General features: G+C 45.8%; 1 protein-coding gene across 1 annotated transcript; it reads left to right on the plus strand.

Annotated features, from left to right (window-relative positions):
* Positions 1–4139: 4139 nt before the first annotated feature.
* Positions 4140–18158, plus strand: snw1 (SNW domain containing 1). The gene is made up of 13 exons (XM_036976210.1): positions 4140–4269; positions 4736–4889; positions 5361–5522; positions 5921–6123; positions 7432–7536; positions 7741–7810; positions 10541–10606; positions 10737–10853; positions 11059–11203; positions 12391–12493; positions 13057–13174; positions 14195–14358; positions 17227–18158. Exons 1-13 carry the CDS (start codon positions 4256–4258, stop codon positions 17417–17419), a joined length of 1614 nt encoding a protein of 537 aa, XP_036832105.1. The 5' UTR covers positions 4140–4255; the 3' UTR covers positions 17420–18158.
* The last annotated feature ends 294 nt before the right edge of the window (positions 18159–18452 follow it).

Consider the following 18452-nt stretch of genomic DNA (forward strand, 5'->3'; position numbering starts at 1 on the left):
GAGTCGTTTGCAAAAATATAGTAGTTTTCCCAGAATTCCCAGGTTTTCTAGAAATCCCGGTTGGAGAATTCCTGGAACCATGACGGAGAAAACAAATAATGAATCCTCCGAACAGGATTTTTGAAGAACCTGAGAATTTTGGGTAAGTGACCAGAATTGTGCAACCCTATACTGGAGATACTATCTGACTGTGCTAGAGAGGATGGAAGTGCTCTGACACCAACCCTAAATCACAGGACAAGATAAGTTCAGGAGACTACAGGGTGGGCATTTTTGTGCCACACACTCCACATTGAACACAGTCTAAATCTGGGGAATGTCATTGAATCCCTTTTCACATTTGGTCAAATAACCACAGGTGATATTCCTGTTGTAAATTGGTTAAGGATAGACAGGGAAACACTTAAACATTCAGACATCATTTACAAATGAAGCATTTGTGTTTAGTGAGTCCACCAAATCAGAGGCAAAAGGGATGGGCAGGGATGTTCTCTGTTTAGTGAGTCCACCAAATCAGAGGCAGAAGGGATGAGCAGGGATGTTCTCTGTTTAGTGAGTCCACCAAATCAGTGGCAGAAGGGATGAGCAGGGATGTTCTCTGTTTAGTGAGTCCACCAAATCAGAGGCAGAAGGGATGAGCAGGGATGTTCTCTGTTTAGTGAGTCCACCAGATCAGAGGCAGAAGGGATGAGCAGGGATGTCCTCTTGATAAGTCTGTGAATTTGACAATGTTCCTGTCCTGCTAAGCATTCATAATGTAACGAGTAATATAAGCATAAATAGTAAAGTAAAGTACAGTACAGGTACCCCCCAAAAACGACTTAATAGGACCTTACATGTCACGGCCGTCCTCCTCTTCATCTGAAGAGGAGAGACGAGATGGATCTGAGGACCAATACGCGGCGTGGTAAGTGTCCATGGCAAATCTTTCATCAAGAAAGACTGAACACTATACAAACGAGTAACAAAAACAATAAACCAAATTCGACCGTGAAGCTACAAAATGAGACCTGTGCTGAAACAAGCCATCAACATAGACAATCACCCACAAACAAACAGTGCAACCCAGGCTACCTAAGTATGATTCTCAATCAGAGACAACTAATGACACCTGCCTCTGATTGAGAACCATACTAGGCCGAAAACATAGAAATGCCCCAAAACATAGAAAAACAAACATAGACTGCCCACCCAACTCACGCCCTGACCATACTAAATAAATACAAAACAACGGAAATAAAGGTCAGAACGTGACATTACAGTAGTACTTTAAAGTATTTTTACTGAAGTACTTTACCCCACTGCAACTGTGGTGCCAGTATAATGCTGTACATTTACAGGGAAAAGTTAGACAGTGCAGTATGAGTCTTGATGACTTAAACAGAGTCAGAGACTGACATTGGTATGGCTGGAGGGATCCCTCAGGGCAGTTTTGCTGAGGGACAATGTCTTCTGTCCCTTCAGGTTAACATGCCTCACTTCGCCCCCTGCACACTCCTTGTGGAGGAGCACAACCAATCAGTGTTCAGCACTACCTTACCGCTCTACTACAGCCTAGCCAACCAGCACTCACTCGCAGAAACAACCCAGGGAGTCTGTGGCAGGAGAGAGAAAGAGGGATGGTGAGAGGTGAGAGAGAACAGTGGGTAGGGTACCAGCTGAGCACTAAGAAGAGGACCAGAAAATTGGATTTTTTACACCCTTCGGGGGCAGGCGACACACACACACACAAACACAGTCGCACACACACACACACACACACACACACACACACACACACACACACACACCCACGCCGTGGCGGCCTCAACCTGTGGTCACAGTTACATAACCTAAGTTTGACACCTTTTCAGAAGCGTCCTTTACCGGAACAGCAACAATCAGAGAGAGGAAGAGGAAGGAACTCTGTGGAAATGGAACGAGCCCTGGTGACCTTTTCATTGCCCACATTGCTATAGAGGTTACTACTGCTGACTGAGTGGGGAAATGTTTACTGTGCTGAGTGGTGAAGAAAGGGCACTTAGCTTCTTAAACATTGAAATTAGGCTTATTAGAATCATGTGGCTGAAACAGTTTGACAAAAGACTACATGTAGTTTGATTTAGACATCATTGATCGAAATTGCAATAATTAGGCTACAATGATGAAACATTGGCTTATGTTTATTTATTTATTTTGTTTCACCTTTATTTAACCAGGTAGGCCAGTTGAGAACAAGTTCTCATTTACAACTGCGACCTGACCAAGATATAGTAAAGCAGTGTAACACAAACAGCACAGAGTTACACATGGAATAAACAAACGTACAGTCAATAACACAATAGAAAAGTCTATATACAGTGTGTGCAAATGTAGTAAGATTAGGGAGGTAAGGCAATAAAATAGGCCATAGTGGCGAAATAATTACAATTTAGCAATTAAAAACTGGAGTGATAGATGTGCAAAAGATGAATGTGGAAGTAGAGATACTGAGGTGCAAAGGAGCAAAAAATAAATAACAATATGGGGATGAGGTAGTTGGGTGGCTATTTACAGATGGGCTATGTTCAGGTGCAATGATCGGTAAGCTGCTCTGACAGTTGATGCTTAAAGTTAGTGAGGGAGATACAGTATAAATCTCCAACTTTAGTGATTTTTGCAATTAGTTCCAGTCATTGGCAGCAGAGAACTGGAAGGAAAGGCGGCCAAAGGAGGAGTTGGCTTTGGGGGTGACCAGTGAAATATACCTGCTGGGGCGCATGCTACAGGTGGGTGCTGCCATGGTGACCAGTGAGCTGAGATAAGGTGGGGCTTTACCTAGCAAAGACTTATAAATGACCTGGAGCCAGTCGGTATGGCGACGAATATGAAGCGAGGGCCAGCCAATGAGAGCATACAGGTTGCAGTGGTGGGTGGTATATGGGGCTTTGTGACAAAACAGATAGCACTGTGATAGACTACATCCAATTTGCTGAGTAGAGTGTTGGAAGCTATTTTGTAAATGACATTGCCGAAGTCAAGGATCGGTAAGATAGTCAGTTTTACGAGGGTATGTTTGGCAGCATGGGTGAAGGACGCTTTTTGTGAAATAGGAAGCCGATTCTAGATTTCATTTTGGATTGGAGATGCTTAATGTGAGTCTGGAAGGAGAGTTTACAGTCTAACTAAGTCAGAACCGTCCAGAGTAGTGATGCTAGACTGGTGGGTGGGCTCGGGCAGCGATCGGTTGAAGAGCATGAATTTAGTTTTGCTTGCATTTAAGAGCAGTTGGAGGCCACGGAAGGAGTGTTGAATGACATTGAAGCTCGTCTGGAGGTTAGTTAACACAGTGTCCAAAGAAGGGCCAGAAGTATACAGAATGGTGTTGTCTGCGTAGAAGTGTACCCACTGTTATGTTTAAATGCAGTACATACTGTATCCTATAGGAGAAAGTCTCAAGGATGGATTTCCATTCAGTGGGTCCCAGGAGTATTAGAAAAAGCATGCAGGTCAACTGTTTCGAAGAGGCACTACTGCTATTTTGTTCTTTATTGTGTCTTCCTGTTGGTGAGCGGAGACCTAATGAAGTTATCCCGTCTGATCTGATGGGGTAATGCTGTGATGGATGTGAGCTGACAGGGTTTGGAGAAATCTGAGGATGAGTGACAAGAAGGTGAATGAGACAAGGCAGCATTTATCTTTTGGGTCATCAATGATTTCTGCCATTTCAATAGCATGTTTTTGACACTTTTGAGGCAGTGTACAAAGCTGAAGCACCCCCAGATCATCACCGATCCTCCACCAAATTTCACAGTGGGTGCGAGACCTGGAGAGGCCTACAAGCCACAGTGTCTCGCACCCACAGTGATATTTGGTGGAGGATCGGTGATGATCTGGGGGTGATTCAGCAAGGCTGGAATCGGGAAGATTTGTATTTGTGAAGGACACATGAATCAAGCCACGTACAAGGTTGTCCTGGAAGAAAACTTGCTTCCTTCTGCTCTGACAATGTCCCCCAACTCTGAGAATTGGTATTTCCAGCAGGGCAATGTTGCTAAATGACTAACATGTAAGAATGTCAATATTTTTTCATAGCCTTTTACTCGCCATTCTTTTTTCTAAGTAATTGTTTTATATATATCGTAAAAAAAGTGAAATATGCAGGAGCATTCTCGACCTATCACCTCATATGCTAGAGGAAGTCACATGTAGCTGCAATCTAATATCGCGAGATTCTGAACATTGTGTCGTTCCCTACGTATGACGTCAGTCTGTGCGTGCAAGGGGAGAGAAAAAAATGTCGCTTACGAGGTGAGTCGTGTGGCAAGGCCTTATTTATATTTTACTGAATGTACAGCACCTTTAAATAATAAAATGGCATGTTAAGACATTATGTAAAGTTAGTTACGTCTTACCCCCATATTATTTTTATGAAATCGATGTTTTGGTCGTTAGCATATAGTTAGCTAGGCTAACTCCTGGCCTAGTTGGCTAGCTAGCAAGCTAACTTTAGCTAACTGCTCTCTGGTGGTTTCTTGTCTTGAGGATTAGCTAGCTAGGTATTTGGTTTATCGGGGCCAGGTTTATTAGAAAATGTACATTGGCGTTACTAGTTGCGAACACAACCATGTGTTGTGTCTCAACTTTCAAACTAGCACATGCATCGTACGCAAACGTTAGATAGCTAGCTAGCCTTGTTTACAGTCGAGATACCTGAATTGCGTACATACAATTTAATAGCGAAAGAAGATTGACAACTTTGTTTGTCTGCCTGCAGCTTTCTACCTGCGCCGACCCAGCTGTCTCAGGACCAGTTGGAGTCAGAGGAGAGAGCCCGGGCACAGAGGTCCCACTCCACCGCCCTGGTCTCCTCCCGCAGAGAACCCCCTCCCTACGGCTACAGGAAGAGCTGGGTGCCACGCTCTCTGGAGGTACTGATATTTACGCCATACCTAGTTTAATGAATTCAATGAGGCTGCGATTAGCTATGAGTCGTCTTAAAAGGGACTCCATGTAAAGTGGAAGGGACAGTCGAAGCCTTACAAGAGTTTGCTATTGTTGGTGCTGTGTTAGTACTCTGTCCAGAAAAAAATAGGTAATGTGAGACTTTTTCTCGGTTTGTGTTTGGCTCCCCTGCTTTGTAGGACTTTGGAGATGGAGGTATATCTCCACACAGTCTCTTCCTCTTAGTCTCTGTTTGTTTGACACTCTGCCTTGTTTTGTGTTGTAGGACTTTGGAGATGGAGGTATATCTCCACACAGTCTCTTCCTCTTAGTCTCTGTTTGTTTGACACTCTGCCTTGTTTTGTGTTGTAGGACTTTGGAGATGGAGGTATATCTCCACACAGTCTCTGACTCTTAGTCTCTGTTTGTTTGACTCTCTGCCTTGTTCTGTGTTGTAGGACTTTGGAGATGGCGGTGCCTTCCCTGAGATCCACGTGGCCCAGTTCCCTCTGGAGATGGGCAGGAAGAAAAAGACATCCAATGCCCTGGCAGTTCAGGTGGATGCTGAGGGCAAGATCAAATACGATGCCATTGCCAGACAGGGACAGGGCAAGGACAAGGTAAGAATATGATGAAATATCCAGCTGGTCTGCTTGGTCAAGCTAGATTTACAATGCAGTTGGACGTACAATACATTCTCAGATGAGTCTGCGACATAAAGTAAGGTCTGTTTTATTTGGATTTATGCTGTGAGCCTCCATCGTTGTTGTCCTATAGTTACCAAGTAAATAAAGCTGTGTCTTGCCCAGATCATGTGGTTAAAATTAGGTTGTTTTTGTCACGCTGCTATGCGTTCATCTTGGCCAGGTGGCAGTTGTAAATGAGAACTTGTTTTCAACTGGCCTACCTGCTTAAATAAAAAATGAGGGGCCACCATTTGAATATATGCCCCCATAGAGAAGCAGTGTAGAGTTCAGTTTATGTATGTTCCGCTGTCTCCTCTGTTTTCCCTGTGCAGGTGATCTTCAGTAAGTACACAGACCTGCTTCCTAAGGAAGTGCTGAACGATGATGCTCCTGAGCTGCAGAAGCCGGACGAGGAGGCTGTCAAAGAGCTGACGGAGAAGACCCGCGATGCTCTGATGAAGCAGGTCTCCCAGAAGATCGCTGCAGCAATGCCTGTGAGGGCAGCAGACAAACAGGCCCCTGCACAGTACATCAGGTATGGTTGTTCTCTGATGCACTATTAATGGTATCTAGTATTTGGACCCCCCTTTGCCTCCAGAACAACCTGGATTCTACAAGGAGTGGCGTTCAAATGTTGATCTGTTGGGATCAAGGGACCAGGAAAACATTCCCCACACCATTACACCGCCACACCATGGGGCGGCAGGTAGCCTAGTGGTTAGAGCGTTGGACTAGTAACTGAAAGGTTGCAAGATCGAATCCCCGAGCTGACATGGTAAAAATCTGCCGTTCTGCCCCTGACCCACGGTTCCTAGGTCATCATTGAAAATAATTTGTTCTTAACTGACATGCCTAGTTAAATAAAGATAAAGATAAAAAAACACCGGCATGTACCGTTGACACCAAGCAGGATGGGGCCATGCTGCTTATTTCAAATCCTGACTGCCATCCGCATGACGCACCATGAACGGGCTTCGTCGAACCAGGCAATGTTTTTCCACTCCTCAGTTGTCCAGTGTTGGTGATCACGTGCCCACTGGAGCCTCTTCTTCTTGTTTTTAACTGATCGGAGTAGAACCCGGTGTGGGCGTCTGCTGCAATAGTCCATCTGTTACAAGGACCGATGAGTTGTGCTTTCCGAAATGCTGTTCTGCGCTCTACTGTTGCATTGCGCCGTTGTTTGTCTGTTTGTGGCCATTCTCCTTCGACCTCTCATCAACAAGCTGTTTTTGAGCCACAGGCAAGCTACCAAGCTGCTGACTGGATGTTGTTTTTTTTTTTTTTCGTTGCACTGTTCTCTGTAAACCCTGCACACTGTCGTTGATGAAAAGCCCAGGATGCCGGCCGTTTCTAAGATAATGGATGTAGAGCTAACCTTTTTTTGTGATTGGGGGGGGGGGGGAATAAACTGGCCACTAAAACTGTACCTAATAAACTGGCCACTAAGTGTATATGATACACTGATGTAAAAATGTGTATGTATTTTTGCCCTATAGAAGAGTATAATACTACAGAAGAGTATAATACTATAGAAGAGTATAATACAACGTTTTTCAGACTCAATTTAGAAATCATCATTGTGGTCTGAACATTTGCGTACTTCCATGCAACATGTAGCCTAGGCCTAAATCAAATTTATTTATATAGCCCTTCGTACATCAGCTGATATCTCAAAGAGCTGTACAGAAACCCAGCCTAAAACCCCAAACAGCAAGCAATGCGGGTGTAGAAGCCTACATGTGTACAGGACAGTGCCTGTGAAACCTAACATTTATTCAAAGTGTTTGTGTGGTTTATTGAAAGGGGCCTGTAGATGCTGATACCTTGTGTGTTATTCCACCAGGTACACTCCTTCCCAGCAGGGTGTGGCCTTCAACTCTGGGGCCAAACAGAGGGTCATCCGTATGGTGGAGATGCAGAAGGACCCCATGGAGCCCCCACGCTTCAAGTAAGTACATTTACATCATGGTCACTGACTAAATACTTGCTAAACCCTTTAACTGACATGCTTGCTAAACCCTTTAACTGACATGCTTGTCAGTATTATTATCTTGCTGGGGTAACTCGAGTCATGCATATCCTGGATGGATGCAGACTAGATGCCCCACCCCCTTTATTGTGTTAACTAAAATGACATGTTTGATTGTTTCAGGATCAACAAGAAGATTCCTCGTGGTCCTCCCTCTCCTCCTGCACCAGTCATGCACTCTCCCAGCAGAAAGGTACTGTTGGGGTTCAGACAAGGGGTGTGACGTTTGAACGAATTTGGAATCGCTAACGTTTCAAAAAAAATAACCCCTAACTGAAAACCTTTTTTATTTATTTAGATTAAAATCCTAGTGCAGTTATCACCAAACTGTCACTAACAGGTCCTGGTCATTGTAAAGGCATTTAACATTTAAATGTAACAAATATATAACGCAGAAATACTACAGGTAGGCAATATGCATCTTTCAAATGATTTGCCACGGCTCTAAAGCGCCCCACGCGTCATCGTCGTTAACAACAGGTGTAAAAATGGCAGATGGGGAGACAAAGAAGAGAAGACCTCTATGGCAATACTTTGAGAAGGTGATCAGATGCAAACTTTGCGAAGTGGAATTGAGCTACAGTAGCAGAACAGGTGCTGAACGGGAGGCAGCGTGAGACCCAACCCGTTGCTGGCAGAACAGGTGCTGGAAGGGAGGCAGCTTGAGACTCAACCCGTTGCTGGCAGAACAGGTGCTGGAAGGGAGGCAGCGTGAGACCCAACCCATTGCTGGCAGAACAGGTGCTGGAAGGGAGGCAGCGTGAGACCCAACCCGTTGCTGGCAGGACAGGTGCTGAAGGGGAGGCAGAGTGAGACCCAACTCGTTGCTGGCAGAACAGGTGCTGGAAGGGAGGCAGAGTGAGACCCAACTCGTTGCTGGCAGAACAGGTGCTGGAAGGGAGGCAGAGTGAGACCCAACTCGTTGCTGGCAGAACAGGTGCTGAACGGGAGGCAGCGTGAGACCCAACTCGTTGCTGGCAGTAGGGCGATGAGGGACGGAGTGAGAATCACAGCACTGATTACAGATATGACTGCAGTTGATATGCAGGCATTGTCAGTGGTTGAGGATGTAGGCTTCGATACCCTGATGGTATACTTAGAGCCAGACTACAAGATGCCATGTTGAAAAACCATGACTGCTCTGCAAGTACAAAGCGCTAACTCTCAAACAACATACGTGGCAACAGATTGAGTGGGTGGTGGACAGCATTAATACCATCGTTACTGAGTGGGTGGTGGACAGCAGTAATACCATCGTTACTGAGTGGGTGGTGGACAGCATTAATACCATCGTTACTGAGTGGGTGGTGGACAGCATTAATACCATCGTTACTGAGTGGGTGGTGGACAGCATTAATACCATCGTTACTGAGTGGGTGGTGGACAGTATTAATACCATCGTTACTGAGTGGGTGGTGGAGAGCAGTAATACCATCGTTACTGAGTGGGTGGTGGACAGCAGTAATACCATCGTTACTGAGTGGGTGGTGGACAGCAGTAATACCATCGTTACTGAGTGGGTGGTGGACAGTATTAATACCATTGTTACTGAGTGGGTGGTGGGACAGTGGTAAGGTGGGTGCTGTCTAGCTGGTTGGTTACCATGACTTTGGTACGTTGAACTGAGTACCGCCTAGCGGTTATATATCTGAATTGTGAATTCACGTCATTTTATGAAGATAAAAAAAAAATAAGTTGAATGAGAGAGAAAAGGGGCAGTTTAAATGTTTGTTTAAAAAAAAATGAAAATATTGTCCCTCGTTCAGACCATAGGGGTTCAGACAGATACATGCATCTCAAGGTTTAGGCAAAGTTAGTACAGTTCTGTTTTGAGCACTTTAATTCTCAGTTGAATACATCACTGTGACTTTCTTCCTCTAGCTGTGTAAATGGGTTAATCTGGAACCTCCTCCCTCTAGCTGTGTAAATGGGTTAATCTGGAACCTTCTCCCTCTAGCTGTGTAAATGGGTTCATCTGGAACCTTCTCCCTCTAGCTGTGTAAATAAATGGGTTCATCTGGAACCTTCTCCCTCTAGCTGTGTAAATGGGTTCATCTGGAACCTCCTCCCTCTAGCTGTGTAAATGGGTTCATCTGGAACCTCCTCCCTCTAGCTGTGTAAATGGGTTCATCTGGAACCTCCTCCCTCTAGCTGTGTAAATGGGTTCATCTGGAACCTCCCTCTAGCTGTGTAAATGGGTTCATCTGGAACCTCCTCCCTCTAGCTGTGTAAATGGGTTCATCTGGAACCTCCCTCTAGCTGTGTAAATGGGTTCATCTGGAACCTCCTCCCTCTAGCTGTGTAAATGGATTAATCTGGAACCTTCTCCCTCTAGCTGTGTAAATGGGTTCATCTGGAACCTCCTCCCTCTAGCTGTGTAAATGGGTTCATCTGGAACCTCCTCCCTCTAGCTGTGTAAATGGGTTCATCTGGAACCTTCTCCCTCTAGCTGTGTAAATAAATGGGTTCATCTGGAACCTTCTCCCTCTAGCTGTGTCAATAAATGGGTTCATCTGGAACCTCCTCCCTCTAGCTGTGTAAATGGGTTCATCTGGAACCTTCTCCCTCTAGCTGTGTAAATGGGTTCATCTGGAACCTCCTCCCTCTAGCTGTGTAAATGGGTTCATCTGGAACCTCCCTCTAGCTGTGTAAATGGGTTCATCTGGAACCTCCTCCCTCTAGCTGTGTAAATGGGTTCATCTGGAACCTCCTCCCTCTAGCTGTGTAAATGGGTTCATCTGGAACCTCCTCCCTCTAGCTGTGTAAATGGGTTCATCTGGAACCTCCTCCCTCTAGCTGTGTAAATGGGTTCATCTGGAACCTCCTCCCTCTAGCTGTGTAAATGGGTTCATCTGGAACCTCCTCCCTCTAGCTGTGTAAATGTTGGACAACGACGTGACGTGTTTTCTCTGTGTCCTTTCAGATGACTGTCAAGGAGCAACAGGAGTGGAAGATTCCCCCCTGTATTTCAAACTGGAAGAACGCCAAGGTACTGACTCTACCTCTGCTCCCTCCCTCTGGAGGCACTGGTGAATTCAAGAGACATTTATCTTTGTTTGGGGCCCAGAGCGATAACGTTGGAAGCCCATCTCCTTGCGTTCTGTGATTGGTCTCCCTAGGGTTACACCATCCCACTGGACAAGCGTCTGGCTGCGGATGGTAGAGGACTGCAGACCGTTCACATCAACGAGAACTTTGCCAAACTGGCCGAGGCGCTCTACATTGCTGACAGAAAGGTAAACAGTCTGTGGGTTTGGATCTTGGTGTTCGTCCTGTGCCGTAGCAACTTCTCAGAGCCTCTCTGAAATAATGTTTTGGTTGTGAATGGTCTTCTTTTTGTCCATTTCAAATCCAACTACAGTTCTGTGTGATATGGATTTCCGAGTGATTCTGTCGCCATGAAAATCCTATTCTGTGTTCTCTCTTTGTTGTTGTGTTTAGGCCAGAGAGGCTGTGGAAATGAGAGCCCAGGTGGAGAAGAAGATGGCCCAGAAAGAGAAGGAGAAGAAGGAGGAGAAGCTCAGAGAGCTGGCTCAAATGGCCCGAGACCGCAGGGCAGGGATCAAAGGTCACGGAGGGGACAAAGGTCAGTTCACCACCCTCTTCCTTCTTTAATTCTACCCTAACCACAGATCTAGGATCAGATCATCTGTTTATGATTTCATGTTTTCCTGTACAAGGACTGTAATGAGTTGCAAAGTATCAAAGTTTTGGTTATCATGGTCACAAATCCCTGATAAGTACATTTGAAATGAAATATACTGACGGTGTTTAACCAAATGCAGCATTTAGAAACACTGAGTCTTGACCAAGTAGCTCTGTGCATGCAGAGGGAGGACTAGACTCAGCTGTCGTTTATGAGTGAGCCTCCTGGTAACCCCCTTGCTCCCTCTCTCCCCTGCACTGTCCCACTCTCTCGTTCCCTGTTTCTTCTCTATCTCTCCTCCTGGTACTGTCCCACTCTCTCATTCCCTGTTTCTTCTCCCTCTCTCCTCCTGCACTGTCCCACTCTCATTCCCTGTTTCTTCTCCCTCTCTCCTCCTGCACTGTCCCACTGTCTCATTCCCTGTTTCTTCTCTCTCTCTCCTCCTGCACTGTCCCACTCTCTCATTCCCTGTTTCTTCTCTATCTCTCCTCCTGTACTGTCCCACTCTCTCATTCCCTGTTTCTTCTCCCTCTCTCCTCCTGTACTGTCCCACTCTCTCATTCCCTGTTTATTCTCCCTCTCTCCTCCTGTACTGTCCCACTCTCTCCTCCTGTACTGTCCCACTCTCTCATTCCCTGTTTCTTCTCCCTCTCTCCTCCTGCACTGTCCCACTCTCTCATTCCCTGTTTCTTCTCCCCCTCTCCTCCTGCACTGTCCCACTCTCTCATTCCCTGTTTCTTCTCCTTCTCTCATTCCCTGTTTCTTCTCCATCTGTCCTCCTGCACTATCCCACTCTCTCATTCCCTGTTTCTTCTCCTTCTCTCATTCCCTGTTTCTTCTCCCTCTCTCCTCCTGCACTGTCCCACTCTCTCATTCCCTGTTTCTTCTCCTTCTCTCATTCCCTGTTTCTTCTCCCTCTCTCCTCCTGTACTGTCCCACTCTCTCATTCCCTGTTTCTTCTCCATATCTCCTCCTGGTACTGTCCCACTCTCTCATTCCCTGTTTCTTCTCCTTCTCTCATTCTCTGTTTCTTCTCCTTCTCTCCCTCTGCACTGTCCCACTCTCTCCATCCCCTGTACATTCTCCATCTGTATTTCTCCCTCCTCCCTCCGTCTCTCCTGTGGCAGGTGGAGAGGACGGTGAGGCCAGAGAGCGTGACGAGATCCGTCATGACAGGAGGAAAGAGAGACAGCACGACAGGAACATCTCCAGAGCTGCCCCTGATAAGAGGTACAATCATTTTTAACAACGCAACACACAAACATACACACACCATTACATACACACACCATTGCTCCAGTCACACACCATTACATACACACGCCATTACATACACACACCAGTACTACAGTCACACACCATTGCTCTAGCCACACACCCGACACACTGACTTTACACACACACAGCGGAATCATTCATGTTGTGTAAGAAACGTTGAATGAATGCAGCTCACCACAGCAGAACCCAGCCCTGACCCCTTGTCTGTCTGCTACGACTGCAGGGAAACAACGAGGGGGGGGGGGGGAGACACCAACAGCGACTACTTAACCTTGCCGGCGCGTCTGCTGGACGTGATTATCTGCAGATTTGTAGAGATTGGGGATGATGAAGTTATGATACCGTAATGTGCCCTGGTGTTATAGTGTGTGTGGTTTGGAGCAGAGACTAATTCCACACAAAGCTACAGAGGTTGGGTGCGCTAGTTTTTAGCTCGCAGGCTACCTTCCATTGTAGTACTTTTAAATGAATGTCTCCTTCTTCCTCAACTGTCTCTGGTGTGTTTCCATCGTCAGGTCGAAGCTGCAGAGAGACCAGGACAGAGATGTCAGTGAGCTGATCGCTCTGGGCCAGCCCAACCCTAGAGCCTCCAGCGAGGCTCAGTACGACCAGAGACTGTTTAACCAGAGCAAGGTGAGATGGAGCGCACACACACACACACTAGTGATGCGCAGGTTGACCCATAACCTGCCGTCCCCATGGTTATATCCACAGGCGGGTGGGGTTAGGGTCCTGAAATATTGTATGGCTGAAGGAAGGTAGAATGAAGACAAAACAATACCGTAACAAATTCATTCATCTATAATTCTTGTGCAATTTATATCTATAGGCTACATTGAGGTTTTTCTTTCATTATTTTAGTCTGTCTGACGTTAGTGTGTAATCCTAGGCTTTAGGGCCTAACTGGACTTGTGCCAAATACGCACAAATGCTTTTGGGAACGAGCAGAAAAAGCTTTAGTCGAACCACGGGGGGGGGGTGGGGGGAAGCAATATTTGAGTTTTAAGTTTTATTCAATAAGAGGAAACTGAAATGGAGAGTTGAAAATAAAGAGAAGAGAGGTGCAGAAAAGTAATGTCTGTGAAACATTAGGTGAAGTGGTAACACAGGATGATGGCAGTGCTGGCTAGGTTATAACTAGGTTATGTGTGATGATTGTGAGGCGCTATACAAATTGGACAGTCACCAGATGGGCACTTCAAACAGGCCCATGACACATCAAGAGAACTGTAGCCTACTGTTCAGATGGGTTGAATGGAAACTGAAATCTGGACACTGACTGTAGCTCTGTAAACTCTCACATAGCCTCAACATCAACTCCTGCTGAATTAAGCATTTCATGCAGTAAAATGATACACCAAATGTGGGCTACATTTTGACTGGGGAACAGGATGGAGAAATATGGTTTACTTCTTGAGAAAAAGTGAATGTGCAGTTAGGGACCGTCTGTAAAAGTTGATCTTTATCAGCATCATAAAAGCTATTTTAGTATTTAAACCACTTAAAATATGGATCCAAGCAGAACAGAAATGTTATCATAAACAAGTTGGGTTGTTTTCACTGGTTTTTATTTCCTTACAGCCGGTCAAACTAATTTAGTTTGGACATTTTTCACAGAAAATCTTACATACTTTCTCCCCCCCCCTCCCCCAGGGTATGGACAGTGGTTTTGCAGGTGGGGAGGATGAGATGTACAACGTGTACGACCAGCCGTTCAGGAGAGGCAGCGATATGGCCCAGAACATCTACAGGCCCACCAAGAGCTCTGACAAGGACATGTATGGAGACGACCTGGACACACTCATGCAGAGCAGCAAGTACGCAAGGCCATCTGTTATGTTACCCCTCTGTATTTATGATATACTGTTAGATATATATATTTTTTTATATTTATTTATTTAACTAGGCAAGTCAGTTGAGGACAAATTCTTATTTTCAATAATGATGGCCTTGGAACTGTGGGTTAACTGCCTGTTCAGGGGCAGAACGACAGATTTGTACCATGTCAACCTTCCGGTTACTAGTCCAACGCTCTAACCACTAGGCTACCCTGCCGCCATATACACACACACACACACACACGTACAAGGACATGTCTTGAAATGACTGGGACATCTAGCTGGGCGATATGGAGAAGAAAATCCATATCGCGGTAAATGACCTGAATTGATAAGTTCAACATTTAGGTTTTATTAGGCACCAGTGGTGACATCTAGTGTTACTGGAGTCCAACACCATAACCTAACAGACATTACAGACTAAATACAATTACATACAATTAAAAACATGAACATGTCGTGTGTTTTTGCATCTATCAGTTCCACATACACATCAGTACAGACGCACAACAAGTAGATCACACAACAAGTAGGTCACACTTCAGTACAGACACAAACCAAGTAGGTCACACGTCAGTACAGACACAAAACCAGTAGGTCACATGTCAGTACAGACACACAATGAGTAGATCACACGTCAGTACAGACACACAACCAGTAGGTCACATGGGGGAGAGGAATTGTGCCGTGGGGTGTTGCTTTATTTGTTTTTTAAACCAGGTTTGCTGTTCATTTGCGCTACATAAGATGGACTCATGGCTCTGGGTAACACTGTATGTTTCCTTGAATTTGTTCTGGACCTGGGGACTGGTGGTGGCATGTCTGGTGGGCTGTGTGTGTGTCAGCGCTGTTGACTAATGCAAACCATTTGGAATTTCCAACACATTAATGTTTCTTATTCAAATAAGTCATGCAGTCAGTCTATTCTCAACTCCGAGCCAAGAGAGTCGGTCTCTTCTCAACTCCGAGCCAAGAGAGTCGGTCTCTTCTCAACTCCGAGCCAAGAGAGTCGGTCTCTTCTCAACTCCGAGCCAAGAGAGTCGGTCTCTTCTCAACTCCGAGCCAAGAGAGTCGGTCTCTTCTCAACTCCGAGCCAAGAGAGTCGGTCTCTTCTCAACTCCGAGCCAAGAGAGTCGGTCTCTTCTCAACTCCGAGCCAAGAGAGTCGGTCTCTTCTCAACTCCGAGCCAAGAGAGTCGGTCTCTTCTCAACTCCGAGCCAAGAGAGTCGGTCTCTTCTCAACTCCGAGCCAAGAGAGTCGGTCTCTTCTCAACTCCGAGCCAAGAGAGTCGGTCTCTTCTCAACTCCGAGCCAAGAGAGTCGGTCTCTTCTCAACTCCGAGCCAAGAGAGTCGGTCTCTTCTCAACTCCGAGCCAAGAGAGTCGGTCTCTTCTCAACTCCGAGCCAAGAGAGTCGGTCTCTTCTCAACTCCGAGCCAAGAGAGTCGGTCTCTTCTCAACTCCGAGCCAAGAGAGTCGGTCTCTTCTCAACTCCGAGCCAAGAGAGTCGGTCTCTTCTCAACTCCGAGCCAAGAGAGTCGGTCTCTTCTCAACTCCGAGCCAAGAGAGTCGGTCTCTTCTCAACTCCGAGCCAAGAGAGCCGGTCTCTTCTCAACTCCGAGCCAAGAGAGTCGGTCTCTTCTCAACTCCGAGCCAAGAGAGTCGGTCTCTTCTCAACTCCGAGCCAAGAGAGTCGGTCTCTTCTCAACTCCGAGCCAAGAGAGTCGGTCTCTTCTCAACTCCGAGCCAAGAGAGTCGGTCTCTTCTCAACTCCGAGCCAAGAGAGTCGGTCTCTTCTCAACTCCGAGCCAAGAGAGTCGGTCTCTTCTCAACTCCGAGCCAAGAGAGTCGGTCTCTTCTCAACTCCGAGCCAAGAGAGCCGGTCTCTTCTCAACTCCGAGCCAAGAGAGCCGGTCTCTTCTCAACTCCGAGCCAAGAGAGCCGGTCTCTTCTCAACTCCGAGCCAAGAGAGCCGGTCTCTTCTCAACTCCGAGCCAAGAGAGCCGGTCGCTTCTCAACTCCGAGCCAAGAGAGCCGGTCGCTTCTCAACTCCGAGCCAAGAGAGACTGGCTGCATAGTATTTCTATCAGCCCTCTGGTTACAATGAAGAGCAAAACGTGTCGGGGAAGGTGCTGCTTCCTCTCTGGGAGAGACGTATGGAGAGAGACACAGTCCACTGCTGATAGATATAAACACACTGCCAGAACGCTCCAGTCTGTAGGTACTATAGTGATCTTTCCCTAAGTGGAGTGTGCAGTTCTTACCAGAGGTCGACCGTATAGTGTGTATACCAGAGCAGAATGTCTGTACTTCATCTGCACCATCCCTACCCTGATGTCCACAGCGTCTCCTCAGACAGTCTACCATAGTTTCACTGGCTGCTTTATGTGATTGGTTTCTTTACTGGGCTACAGATAACAGGTCACTTTTAACAGGGACTGATGGTGGAATGTGATACGAGCTATAGGTTGATAAACCCTATGGAACAGTCTATCAGTGGTAAATTCAACCTGCCCTTATTATGTTTGAAATGTGGAGACATTAGACCTTTGAAAGTTAAATGGAAATCACTTCAAAGGATGAATTGTTTAATGCATTTATTTTCTCAGCACTGCACTTCATATGGGTCATACCAAGTCCTCTGTACTTACCAGAATTCAACAACCAACCATGTTTGAGTAATGTTTTTGAGTGAACACGATCTATTTCCAAATGATTCAACTTCCCTTACCTCTGTCCCCTCCCGTCTACACCCCAGGGTTGTAGGGAACTAAAGGAACTTATAATCCTTCTCGACGAGAGCACGTTTTTTTGCCCAGCACTAATGCAACTGATTCCTCCCCTTCCAGGTTTGTTCCGGACCGTGAGTTCTCTGGTACGGACCACGGTCCTCGTCGTGACGGCCCTGTCCAGTTTGAGGAGGATCCGTTCGGTCTGGACAAGTTTTTAGAGGAGGCGAAGCAACACGGCGGCTCCAAGAGACCCTCCACCAGTAGAGGCTCCAAGGACTACGACCACGACAAGAAACGCAGGAAGGAGTGAGAGCACGGAGCAAGATACCCAGTCTGGTGGCATGGGAGGGTAGCGTTCAGTAGGCACAAAAATGGCTGCGACTGTTTTTGAAACAAGTTTCCACCTGAGACGACAAGTCTGATAATGGGGTAGCGTTCATTTGGCACAAAATCTCCAAAAACATTTGAAAAGTAGGAGTTGCCATTTTAGCGTGTTTTAGTTCATTTTCCTTTGTTTTAAACTTTGACACAGTGTTCTGCTTTTGTGCCCACTGAATGCGACCCAGGGTTTTGGGTTTTGGGGGGGGGGGGGTTTGGCTGGGACAGTACAGATATCCGTTTGTCTCGTCTGTTTGGCTGAAACCCCAAGGAACTAGCAGGGATTGTTCTTCACATCTATGTTGATGATGACTTTTTTTTTCTATTTTCTTTACACCATCCCTTAATCTTTACATGGAACAGAGTCTCGCCTGTGAAGTGTTTTTAAAGTAAAGCCCCCATAGTTGTATTAAGCAATGTTATTATGACTTGTTTTGTTAAATTCTCTTTGATCTAGCAGCATTCCTGTGCTTTGAGTTTGAATCCCGATCTTAAGTGATCTAGTCTATTGTATCTTGATAATAATTACACAAACTCTGTTACGGCTGGAATAGTGTAACCCTACTCTGTTAACACTGAATACACTTCAACTAGTGGATTGAAAGTGTCTCGTATTTTTTTTTTTTTTTTTAGGTTTGTGCTAATAAACATAAAACCAGTGTGATTCTACAGTGCTATCCAATTTTATTTTGTCACATGCTTTGTAAAAGCACAGGTGTAGACTAACAGTGAAAATGCTTACTTTCAGACCCTTCTCAACAATGTAGAGAGAAATATTTAAAGATTTAATAACACAATGAATAAATACACAGGGTACCAGTACTGAGTCAATGTGCAGAGGTACGAGGTAATGGAGGTAGATACAGTGCCTTCAAAAATATTCATCCCCCTTGTCATTTTTCCTGTTTTGATGCATTACAACCTAATTTAAACAGATTTTTATTTCGATTTCATGTAATGGACAT

This window comes from Oncorhynchus mykiss, chromosome 4 (assembly GCF_013265735.2).
Source record: "Oncorhynchus mykiss isolate Arlee chromosome 4, USDA_OmykA_1.1, whole genome shotgun sequence".
NCBI classification, from domain to species: Eukaryota; Metazoa; Chordata; class Actinopteri; order Salmoniformes; family Salmonidae; genus Oncorhynchus; species Oncorhynchus mykiss.

Bases quoted from the DNA above. Each gene is read 5' to 3' on its own strand.
- snw1 (XM_036976210.1), top strand. The intron at 10,607-10,736 runs GTACTGACTCTA...TGGTCTCCCTAG, and splicing joins CAAACTGGAAGAACGCCAAG to GGTTACACCATCCCACTGGA. The intron at 14,359-17,226 runs GTACGCAAGGCC...CTCCCCTTCCAG, and splicing joins ACACTCATGCAGAGCAGCAA to GTTTGTTCCGGACCGTGAGT.